Source organism: Trichoplax adhaerens, genomic scaffold (genome assembly GCF_000150275.1).
Source record: "Trichoplax adhaerens TRIADscaffold_1 genomic scaffold, whole genome shotgun sequence".
Taxonomy (NCBI): domain Eukaryota; kingdom Metazoa; phylum Placozoa; class Uniplacotomia; order Trichoplacea; family Trichoplacidae; genus Trichoplax; species Trichoplax adhaerens.
Window position 1 is genome coordinate 10,944,681 of NW_002060943.1, and position 13,435 is coordinate 10,958,115.

The following is a 13,435-nucleotide window of genomic DNA, read 5'->3' on the forward strand; positions in this document are numbered from 1 at the left end:
CTAGGACTTATTGCATCTCAATTTCAATATCAACATAGAGTCACACTGTTTAACTCAAAATAGTTCTTATGTGTTTCATAACTATTCGAAATTATCATCTTCGTAAAGACTAACTACTTCATCTGTCTATATCTTCATATGTAGTGGCTCCACCAAATCCGCAGACTCAGTAAGTTAATTGAAAAAAATTTTTTATTAAATGTTTATAGTAGCTTACTCTATACAATCAATTTGTCTGCACTAGGTGACTAAACTAAGTTGCAAGGATCCCTTAACTACTATTGTTAATCGCTATTTGCTTACTTTCAAATCTGACAGGGTTGAATGCGTTTCTTATCAAGGAAGCCTTTGTAAAAATGCTCTACAAGGCTCCCAAATTGCCTTGTCATCTAACTTTCCGCAACAGCAAGTAGAAGAAGGTTTAGAAAAGATCATCAACTCTAATATGGCCATCAGTAAGGAATGTCGTGCTAAGCTAATTTCACCAATTTGTCGAGCGGCTTATGTAACATGTTCGCAAAATCGACCCGTTCGAGTATGCAGAAAGAGTTGTCAATCAGTTGCGACACTTATCCGTCAATGTATGCCCTATCCTGCTAGTCAAATGATACTACGATTCTGGAATTGCTCGAAATTTCCCGATATGAATTGTACTAATACTAATGCAGCTCCAATCGGTAAGAATTGCAGTAGAACGTGTTTTTTTGAGAAGTATCTAAACTGTATTTATCCTATGTAATAGAAAGATAATTATCTGTTGCAACGCTTTATAATTTGATTATATAATTGTTTCACACGATCTAAATTTTCTATTTTCTATATTCTCTTGCATGTCCATTCATATATTAGTTAATTACGCATTAACTTATGCTTTTTAATTCATATATTGCCTACAGTATAACAGTTACGTCAAGTCGCTTCTATGTTCACGCGATGGAGGCAATATCTTATACATAGTCCTATTTATTTTAGGTAACGGAACAATTCCTGTACGTCTAACCAATACTCACTTAAGGAATCAAGGTACCGTTGAAGTCTACGTCAACGGCCGTTGGGGAACTGTGTGCGACAAAAATTGGAACATGCACAACGCTATGGTAGTTTGTCGTCAGTTGGGCTTCAGTAAAGCACAAGCTGCTACTTGCTGTAATAAATTTGGTCAAAGCACAACATCATTCGCTCTTACTAATGTCTACTGCAAAGGTAACGAGCCTGGTCTTGGTTCATGTTTCCATAACGGATTTGGCAATGCTAATTGCTCTTCTGGGATGACTGCTGGAGTTATTTGTTCCAGTAAGTTAGAATATTGATCTATATTGAACAAATTACGACCTCTTTTATCGATCCTTTCTTCAGATATTTGAGAGTTGATTGTCGAAATAAAAATAATTAACAGCTGATATATAACGTAACCATCAATTCATAGGTACCACCAATAACACTAATAATTTGACTGATACGTCCACAAAAGATCCCATGACACAACCAATGCCTACGGGAACTATGAAGTAAGGACTATAGCGATTATAGTAATGTCATTTATTCCACAGTATACACTATTATAATCTTGACTTTCACGTAATCATGCTTGTTGATCTACTAGGAAAATAATTGATTAATAGTAATAATTATACATTTGCTTATTTGTTCCCAGCTTTAATATGACGACTATGAAACCGACGCAGATGATGACGATGGGACCAACACCATTTAATCCATCCAAACCCGGTCAGGCTGTTTGTGTTCAATATACCTCTACACTTTGTAACCCGTACTTGTTTACAAGTTCTATTGCCCAAATTGGATCTCGGGCTCCTCAAGATGAAGAAAGAAATATGGTATTGTCCATACTATTTGCACATGCTACCGGATCATTATCAGCTCAATGTATTCAGAGAATATTGCCATTTATGTGCGAAACGGCATTCCCTGAATGCTACAATAACCAATCATACTTCTTGTGCCGCGAAGACTGTCAAAGTCACAAGCCAACTGTTATGGCATGTTTACAGAACATGCCTAATGTCCATCTTCCAAATTGTTCTCAACATCCTAGCCGCGCTAACAATGGCACATGTAATGATATCGTTAGCGATTCTACTGGTTGGTAACTATCTGTAATGAATCTTTTTCACTACCAATTTAGGATATCAATAATTGTTATTTCGATTTGCAGTTTCATAGTTATGCTATACATATACAATATTTTACCTATTATTCAGTAACTAATTCTTATAATTCAAATTTGTCTTCCATTTCTAGAAATGACACCAACAGCAACGTAAGTTTTAATCAGCCATTAAATAATTATGATTTAATGGTATAGTACATACTAGTTATATTATTTATCACTCTTCTGCAGCTACAAACTAATCAGGAACTGTAGTATATGGTTGCAAAAATTATAATTATCAAATAGCTTGGTCTTAATACAATATGTACGCGTATATTAGTTATAATCAGTTGACATATTAAAATCACAGTATTTCTTTAAAGTAGATATCCTATCGTCGAAAAGCATCAGTTGCCGACAGTCGTTTTGGATATCCATTTTATTATTTTGCTTAACACTCACCAGATAATTGCAAAATCTAACATTCTAATCAAGCTCATAGTTTCAATTAAAATTTTTGCCGAAATAAGACTTCTTGTAAAATCGTAGTTGATAGTAGAAGACAAATCAGATATAGTTTAATGGACAGCTAATTAAGATTAATCGTGATTCCTTTTCCTTGGTCTTCGTAGAGCATCCATGTGTGTTCCATATCAAAGTGGCATTTGTTCTAATTTCTTCAATCAAACCAATGTTACTATGATATCAAATGACCAATACCTTCCAAAGTCTCGCATCGAAGCCATTGCTAATGATCTTCTAGGTAGTGGAAGTGATCTATCACACGAATGCAAGAAGAGATTATTAGCTAGTTTTTGCGTGCTTAGTTATTCCCCTTGCCGAGGAGGCATGCCACGTAACTTATGCCGAAAAGATTGTATGGAAGCTATGCGTTTAGTTAAAGAATGTGTGCCTTATCCAGCTAGCAAAAGTGTAATTAAAATTTTTAATTGTGAGCGCTTTACCAATGCAACTTCAAAATGTATAGCTGTCAATCAAAAGCCGATTCAAGGTATAAACAAGATTTTGATTCTATCAATTCAAAATTAATCTCATTGTAAAATAGTCGTTCAATACAATCTAAAGTAGTAATCTTAATTTCTTGATTGTAATATTTAGTAAATCTGCCTGATATTCGCCTTGTTGGTGGAAATTCAAGTAGAGAAGGTCGCGTTGAAATATACCGAAACAGCACTTGGGGATCTATTTGCGGTCACAACTGGAATATCCAAGCTGCTAACATTGTATGCAAGCAATTAGGATACCATGGAGCACAAAGAACAGCCTGCTGCGGACAATTTGGTAATGGAACCGGTCATTATATGCTAAGTAATGTCCACTGTGAAGGCAACGAAAAACTTATTACTGACTGCTTTAATTCCGGAAATGGCATGATGTCCACCTGTAAGAGACCTGGTGAAGAAGCTGGCGTCGTCTGTAAGTCAATATCGCTAGGACTAAATAGGATTGATTTATCTTACGAAGACAAAATTACCGATACGTTTCTTAAAATTTTACTTCTAGGTAAAATGGACCCTACTACGCCTATGCCAACGTAATTACAGATTATATAGCAGCATGCGTAGAATCTTTTCGTTTTTGGCATACACAGTATTACATTCAGTTATAATTCAATTGTAAAGATTGGTTGTTAGTAGCTTGAAATTATAGTCCAACAGTTTAAATTGATAATTGTAGTCGTTCTAATACTAGTCTTGCTTAAATTAATTTAGTGCAATTTTTTGTTTAGCACCATGAAACCTCCATCTCCTACATTTTCAAACAACTTAATCTGTCGAGAATTTAAGCCAAGCTTTTGTAAAAAGTTCGTCAATCACACCAGTGTACTACAATTAGGATCACAATCGCCTGAAACTATGGAAGGACTAATTGCAACAAATACGTTCTACGCTCATTCATCTGGTTTAGTTACGAAACAATGTCTAGAAGTCCTTTTACGCTTTTCTTGCTTACAAGGATTCCCTCAATGTCATGGAAATAAAATCTATACCATATGTCAAGAAGACTGTAATGCTGCTTTACCTTATGTGCATAGCTGCTTAGCTAGGCTAAAGAATGCGTCAACGACCATGCAGCTACCGTCATGTAAAAATGCGCCGAGTAGAAAGGCTGGCTACAAATATTGTATCTCACTACCAAATATGAATATACATATGAATAATATGAGTGGCAATTCGACAGGTTAGATATGTATTTGTCTACTGTTAGGACAGCTTTTTATGATAATCAGTGAAACAGATTAAAAGATCTAAAACAGTTAATATTTAAATGGTGCTATCATTAAATTACGGAGGACATTTGAATTTGCTATGCATTTGAGGATAGCTAATAACATTATATCTGATAGCATTGATGCAGTGGTTACTTTTGGCATAGATTTCTAGAAGTACATAGTTCTAGAGTCTATGCTTTTGGTCATCACTTTTACCATTATTTAACCTTAGCCGCATAAAGAACAGCACATGACTAGCAAAAGTAAATTCACTAATATTATAATATTATCTTTAAAAAAAAAATAGCTACTCCACCAACCGCACAACCAGCGTAAGTTTAATTTAATATCGTAGGCTTACCTCTGCATAATAAAGTAGCTATCTTTATAGCTCAATTTTGTCTAAATTGTACTTAAAGTGAAAATTATAAAGTAATTTATTATCGTAATTCTCTAATTTCTTAGACCGACATGTACAAAATATACCGGAAGTATTTGTAAACAAGTTTACAACACCACACAAATATCATCCTTAAATTTCTTGCCCCAAGAGAGCATCGAAAAGGACATAATGCGATTACTAGGAAATCCTAATAGTCTCTACCCTCCATGTCGTGAAAGAATCCTTAAAGCTCTTTGTGTAGCTTCGTTTGTTCCATGTAGAAATGGAACAGACCAAACTTTATGTCGCGAAGATTGTCAAAATCTGCTCGGATTATTGAAGAATTGTATACCAACACAGACTACTCTTTCTCTGTTGTCTGTCTGGAACTGCAGTATATTCCATCGCAGCAACAATACAAATGGAAGATGCAAGCCAATTAACATTAAGCCACTTGGAAGTAAGTCATTTTCAATTTTAATGTAATCTCTGCGTATTGAAATGGCAAAGGCATTAATCTTACTACAATAGTTATAACTTTGTATTACAGTCTCAGATATAACGAAAACAGAAGTTAATATACTGAATTCCTTGTACTCTGCTTATGCTCGTGATCACTTTTGTAAAATAATTGCTATTTCATTTACTACTATAATACAAAACTTAATAGACAACGATACAGCACCGGTTCGCTTAGTTGGCGGTAAGACACGCAATGAAGGAAGAGTGGAAGTTTATCGTTTCGGAAAGTGGGGAACTGTATGCGATTATGGATTCGATATGAAAGATGCTAATGTAATTTGTAGACAACTTGGTTATGAAGGAGCTGAATCGTGGCGTTGTTGTGCTCAATACGGCAACGGTACTGGTCAAATTTGGCTATCTGGAGTTGATTGTAAAGGCAATGAAAAATCGATTGCTCAATGTCGCCATTACGGTTGGGGCAATACCAATCATTGTAACCATTTCAAAGATGTTGGAGTAAGATGCAAAGGTACGATTCCGTATGCTATTAAAAACGCCGGTGTCGGTTTCAGTATTTATAGTACATTCTATAGGATTATTAATATAATTAAAATAGATATTACAATATATTTGTAATATAACCCTTAAGAGGTCTAAAGTATACTATAAATTCTAATGGATTGTAATTCTTCATATTTTCAGTTCCAGCACCAACATGTTTCCGACCACCACAAGGTAGTAAGATGTAGTAATTGATGTATTAATTTCATCGTTTGTGTTTCTATTTCTATTATTGAAAGCAACGTCTAAATTTAGTTAGCATAACGATTCTTATAAGGTTCTTAGTTCTATGCCTAATGTAAAATGTGTTTAAATAGATTTCGCACTACCATGCGCTGGAAATCCTTGCGGTCCTGGAAATCAATGCCAAAACGTTATGAATTACACCGCTTACATTTGCCACTGCAGTTACGGATTCTTTAATGGAAGGGGTTGTGTCGGAGGTATGTAGAAATAAATTGAAGCTTTTAAGAAGTCAAACATGAATATACTTGCATGGGCTTAAGCCCTTAATTGTTGACGTGGAGATGTCGAAAAAATTGAATAGCAGACATATTTGACAACTGACGTTCTTAAAATTCTAAAAATAATGTTTAGGTATTCCGGTTACAAAAAACACTGTATCTTACTATTCTAGTCCGAACAGACTAGAAGTTGGTGCAGCAATTAAATTCATCTGTACTGCTAAAGGTTTCCCAGCACCTAAAGTGGAAATTTACAGAAACGGAAAAATGATGAGAAATAGCTCTGGCGTTGCAATCTATTCATCTAAACTCAATGATTACAGTACTCAAACAATATTGAAGTTCGATGCATTCTCTCATAACCACACCGGTATTTATGAATGCCGTGCTGGAAATCAATATAACAAGCAGCCAGTATCAATTAAAATACCAGTCGGTGCGTTTTACTTTCCTCTAGTATCTCTATACTATCAATGATAATCAATGTAGGATTGAACAAGTCTCCTTTTCATCAATTTATATTCGATATTTTTTCCGTAGACATCAATGAATGTCTTACCAGCCCTTGCTCTCGGGGAGTCTGTATTAACACTATTGGATCGTTCAAATGCCAGTGTTTCCGAGGTTGGATGGGTAAACTCTGTAATCAAGGTAATTCAGAATAGATTGTGCATTCCAATCTGAATATAAATTAGATATGACTGTTAATCAAAGTATTTACTTCAATAATATGAACTTATATGAATTTTGTAACTAATCATTTATCCTATGCAAGGTTGTGCCAACTTTGTTTCGTGCAATTATTTATTATTGATATTTATATCCCTTCCATCCATTTTAGACATTAACGAATGTAACTCACAGAAAAAGGTTTGCGATCCAGATGCTAATTGTACCAACTACCCAGGTTCATTCTCATGCAAATGTAAACCAGGTTTTATTGGCAATGGATTTTCTTGTACAGGTAATAATGATATTAATGAATCATTTCTTAATTAAAGTAACTATTATTATTTGCTTACACTTTGAGATGAAATGTGCTTAGTGTATAAGAATTGATTTTTTTGAATGTAGAAGTTCTTTTACAATATAAAAATTATTCCTGTAATTATGAATAACGATTATGTATTTTAATTGCGTGAAACAGAATTAAGACTCTATCCTTATGGGTACAAGTACTTCGATAGAGCATTTGGCTATACCGATGATGGCTATCGTCGTTATAACCTGAAAGTTCCTGTATTCTTTATGAACAAATTTCAAAAAACAATTTACGTAAGTTTCACACGTTCGCAAGTCATTAGATAATTATAGTATAGGAACATTTCATAATCATTTGTACCATAAATGGCCTTATTAACATCGTAATCATCAAAAATCTTTCTTATTCTGGTACATTCATTTATTAATAGGTATCTATGAATGGATTCGTTTCTCTTGGTAGACCATACTTTGGCTCACCACGCAATCCATTACCATTAAACCGAAAAACAAGCATTATTGGACCATTTTATAGTGACGCTGATGGCCGAAATCCTGTAACAAGAGTCTACTTCCATCAGTATTATAGAGCTGATAGAAATCCGATTTCTACTGAAATATTAAAGCGAGCAACAATGGACGTAGCCAAATTTCAAGCCGCTTTAGCTAACGGCCAAAACGATACCAAAAACTTTGGATTTTTCACTAAAGTTGTGCCTAACTTTGTTGCAAAACAAGTTATTATTGTTACCTGGTCAAAATTAGTACCTTATCCAGGCTTTATCAATTATAAATATAATTCGGTAAGATACCTAGCTGTAGCAATACGTAACACTTATCGTGCAGTATACTGTAATATTTATTATTCTTATAATTAATTTAATAAATATCGCTGTTGACATAGAATTTAAATTAATCATTTCTATACATAAGAGTGTTTAATTAATCATTCTCTTTACAATTTATAAATTAATATTTCCAGTTCAACACTTTCCAACTTGTATTGGCTTCCAACGGCAATAATCTTTTTGGTTTCTTCGTTTATGAAGATGAAGGCATGAACTGGTGGAAGCGATTCCCTTACATTAGGCCCAAGATTGGTTATACTAATTCGACACCATCGTATACTTATTTAGTACCCGGTTCTGATACTACTAGTGCATTAAGAGTTGATTCTATGATCGGTAATTTCAAAATGAGGGGTCGATATGGATTCCGTCTAGATGATTCAGCCATTGGACGTACTAATTACGAAGAGAAGTGCATGGAATGGTTTAATAATCAGCCATCACCAGAAAATTATCTCATGGCTTTACGACGTCTATCGTGCCCATGTACTATCTTCCAAGCTCGACGAGACCGACGATTCCGTGTTGATTGGAGAACATACTGTGCAAGATCATTTTTCCGGCGTGCATCAGATGGTGAAAGAGTAAGTTGACGTGGACTTGTACCATGCTTGCACAAAATAGTATATGGAAATTACTCTATAGCACTTCAAAATTCATCCCTTATATAATTTATTGATCAGTACTGAAACTATACGTTTACTTTAGTAAATCGACAAGGAGGTCATGTAAGCTTTATTAGAATTAATAATATAATCAAGAGATAACTATAATATGATGAAATATTGATAGGTTCGCCAGCAATGCTGCTACCAGCGATTTAGACCAGGCTTTGGGGCATTGATCAGACAACCACCGTTGGCGGTTTCATTTACTTTCAGGAATAGAACTTGGCGTAATGCCGAAGAAGAGGCGCGTCGCGATTGCTGTTTCAGATCGGGTTTATGTCGCTATTATTACGAAAAGATGCCATTCGATAACTGCCGTAACTACAGACCACCAAGAAGAGGTATTGTATAAGTAGAAGATATCTGCAAAGTGTATATTGATTTTATTACTTCTGTACTATGTTATACAATGATTCATTCAACTATACAGTTCACCACTATAATTCTAGTTTTTGTTTAGTTTAGTTCAGTCATGCATTAAGCTTACTGTATGTAGTTATTTTAAAGGTAAAATTTTGATCACATTAGCTTGTGTTAAATATTTCGTGACTCCTTCTGAGTTCGTATCTGATCTTAGACAGCTTTTATGAAAAAAATTGCATATCATCTCGCTCACGATCATGTCGCCGAAACTAGACCGAGATAATAATAATGATGTCTTTTAATTTTAACTAGCACTTATGTGGGGAGATCCTCATATTACTACCTTGGATACAAAAACGTACAGCTTTAACGGCCATGGCGAATACACCTTATTGGATGTCGACGGTGGCTTCTTCGTATTACAAGGTCGTACCATGAGAGCTATACAAAATGGCTCTGCATCTGCATTAGCAACAGTTTTTGCATCATTTGCCTCAAAACAGAATGATTCCGATACCGTTGAAGCTAGCCTTAATAGCAATAGCGATGGAATTGATATTTATGTCAATAATAATAGTACTTCATTCTCCTTCAGTACCATTGGTGAAAATGATACCCTATCGTATAACAACGTCGAACTGTCACGAACTATTGATAACAAATTAGTTATTGCATTTACAAGTGGTATTAACGTCGAAGTTCAACTATTAACAGAAATGTTAGCTATTACTTTTAGTGCACCAGATACCTATAAAGGCAATACTAAAGGTTTATTGGGTACATGGAATGATAATATTACTGATGATTTCAAGAGACCAGATGGAACTTATTTGGACATCAATGCAAATGAATCTACTATCTTTTATAATTTTGGTCGACTCTGTAAGTTTATAAATTATAACGCTACGTAAATGTGGGAAACGTGTAAAAATTACATTTAGCAATTGTTCCATTTGTGTATTAGTGCGGTAATTAATTATTTGCCAATATATTAAGAGTAACAAATTAATCTATGTTACTGTATACCGTCGTTGGATATTAGATTTGTCTTACTAATTTAATATGCGTAATACTTCAATCTAACAGGGCAAATAAATAGTGGAAGTTCACTTTTCACTTATCCAGCTGGTACAACCGCAGCTAATTATAGTGATCCTAGCTTTGTTCCTATTTTTGCCGAGAATATCCCAGCATTGTTTGGCAATAACACCGCCTTTTACCAACAATCCGTCAACGCATGTGGCAATGATACACAGTGCTTATATGATGCTGCATTGACTTTGAATTTGAATGCTGCAACAAGTGGCAAGAATGCTTCTAATGAATATCAGACAGGAAATACTGAATTAGAAAATTTCCCACCAACAATATCTGGCTTGGACTCTTACAATGTTACTTACGGCCAAGTATTCATGACTCAACTAAACGTTTCTGATGCTAATGCTGGTGATAATGTTACCGTAGTTTTAGTCAATCCACCACCCGGTGCTTACTTTGATAATATGACCATGGTATTCAACTGGACAGTTTCAACTTATGACAACATCACTATCAAATTTGTAGCTACTGATTCAAAAGGAGCCAGTAGTGAATTATCACCATCAATAACGATGTGCTATTGTGATAATAACAGCACATGCGATTACAATGCTGAATCAGTTGTTGTTAATGATATAACACAAATTTCTTGTACCTGTGACGCAGCTTGGACTGGTGATCACTGCACTGAAGATTTAAATGAATGTGCTGATAGCCCTTGCTTTGCAAATGTCACTTGCACTGATAATCCAGCACCTCAATCTGGCTATGTTTGCAACGGTTGCCCGGCAGGTTACACTGGCGATGGACAAAAATGCTACGATATCGATGAATGTACTAATGGTACTAATTCATGCCAACAAACTTGTACCAATAATGAAGGAAGCTATACTTGCGGATGTAACAGTGGTTATATCTTACGTAATGATACTTATTCCTGCATGGATATTGACGAATGCATGAATGGCGATGCTAATTGTAGCTCATCAGCAACCTGCGTTAATACAGCAGGCTCATACCAATGTGTCTGTAGCTCCGGTTATATGTTAAGCAATGGAAATTGTACTGATATTGATGAGTGCGCTACTAATAATGGAGGCTGTAGCCAAGTATGCACCAATTCAGAAGGAAATTATACCTGTTCATGCTATAGCGGATTCACACTTGGTAGCAATAACCATAATTGTACCGATGTTGACGAATGTACCCAGACATTACCTTGCCAACAAGTTTGTGTTAATACACAAGGTTCTTATTTCTGTGCCTGTAATCAAGGTTTCCAATTGAATGTTGACGGAAAATCATGTAATGGATCTATTAGTTGCAGCGCCAATCATACTTGCTCTTTTGGTTGTGCTGTTGTTAACGGAAAAGATACTTGCTATTGCGATCAAGGATATACTTTAGGCAGTGACAATAAAACTTGTGTCGATCTTAATGAATGTAATGGTAATGGTCAATTATGCCAACAAATTTGTGTTAATACCCCTGGAAGTTATCATTGCCAATGTAATTCAACGTATAAGCTTAAAGCTGATAAAATCAACTGTGAAGATATTGATGAATGTTTGAATAGCACTTCATGCCCAGCTACATCCAACTGTACTAATTCCATTGGTTCACATTCTTGTCAATGTTGGCCTGGTTATACTGGTGCACAATGTACTGATATTGACGAATGCTCTCAAGCCAACTCTTGCTCAAGCGATGCAACATGCAAAAATACTCCAGGCTCTTTTACTTGCTCTTGCAAGCTTGGATTTTTCGGTAATGGTACGACCTGCGAGGCCATTAAGCGTTATAATGCCAATGTTAGGCTTAATGGAACATTTACTAGTGATTTAACCAACAATAGCTCAGCACAGTTTATAGCCTTGAAGCAACAGGTTGAAACTAGTCTTAATACTATTTACTCAAATAATGCTAATACTAGCAGTACATTTAAGACTGTACAAGTTACTGAATTTAAAAATGGTAGCATTATAGCTGATTATATTATATTAATAGCTGCGACTAGTAGTGTATCTACATCACAGTTACAATCTGCTATACCAGCGGCTTCAACTATTGGTGGCTATACAACATTACAACAAGCAGTAGTAGTCGACTTTAATGAATGCGCTAATCCGGCTGACAATAATTGTACAAGCTTGCAAGATTGTGTCAATACCGCTGGCTCGTACAGATGTCAATGTAAAACTGGATATACTGGACAGTTTGAAAGTTGTACCGACATTAACGAATGTCTTGGATCTCCATGCCCGACCAATGCCAACTGCGCTAACACCATAGGATCCTTTACTTGTACTTGCCATGTAGGCTATACCGGAGCAACATGTACAGATATCAATGAATGCTTAACAGCACAATGTCCTGCTGATTCAAACTGCGTCAATACAGCTGGATCCTACAGATGCCAATGCAACACCGGGTATATCAATCAATCCAATACATGCAACGATATTAACGAATGTGCTAGAAACCCTTCGCCATGTACATCCAGCAATAATCGATGCGTCAATACCAAGGGTTCATATACTTGTAGTTGCGCACCCGGTTACAGAGGATCTGCCAATAACTGTACTTGTATGTTAAACTGCTTAAATGGAGGTACATGCCAAGTTGCTAATGGAACGGCTACATGTAACTGCATCAATGGCTATAGAGGAATTACATGTAATGTGGCTGGTGATATGCCTACAGGTGCCATTGTTGGAATATCGGTTGGAACTGTTGCTGGTATACTGTTAATTATTGCTATTATAGTTATTATTAGCAAGAGCGGACGTGGTAAACGTATTGGACCAGGAATGTGTGGTGCAGAAAATCCTGGCTTTGTACAAGAAAACCAAGAGTTGCATGAAACTGGGCGCAAAAATCGAAATATGGATGAAGAAAATGAAATGCAAGCTTAAAAATGTCCCTAAACATAAAGTTGCTAGAATGTAGTTATAGATCATGCTATGACCTCTGATAGCTTATCCTGATAAGCCTATCATTTAATTCATGTCGATTTAATAAATCGATAATTATTATTATATTACCCCTCATCTTATTAACAAATCCTCTTAATAAGCTATATCATAAATTTTAATTATTTTTATCATATAGGACATTATGAAATATTGCTTTCACGTACGAATTATTTCTATCATGTTATTGGGTAGTTTGTTCGTATACAAATCAATTCTGACTATCTTAATGCTTTCATTATTTTTTGCTTTACCGTATAACATGTGACCAATTACTGGTTCGTGCTATACAGTAGTTGACAATGCCTTCGTTTAGTTATTTGGCAGCCATAGAAAACTTTATAATT

The 13,435-nt window shown here is 35.3% G+C and overlaps 2 protein-coding genes across 2 annotated transcripts; both read left to right on the forward strand.

The window, feature by feature from the left end:
- Positions 1-989: 989 nt before the first annotated feature.
- Positions 990-5,829, forward strand: TRIADDRAFT_19518 (uncharacterized protein; the record flags this gene model as incomplete). The annotated part of the gene is made up of 3 exons (XM_002108250.1): positions 990-1,293; positions 3,233-3,550; positions 5,399-5,829. Coding segments are annotated over 3 exons (1,053 nt in total), but the record flags the coding sequence as incomplete, so codon positions are not given.
- A 5,114-nt stretch (positions 5,830-10,943) lies between these two features.
- On the forward strand, positions 10,944-12,707 carry TRIADDRAFT_2919 (uncharacterized protein; the record flags this gene model as incomplete). The annotated part of the gene is made up of 2 exons (XM_002108251.1): positions 10,944-11,778; positions 12,211-12,707. Coding segments are annotated over 2 exons (1,332 nt in total), but the record flags the coding sequence as incomplete, so codon positions are not given.
- Between the last annotated feature and the right edge of the window lie 728 nt (positions 12,708-13,435).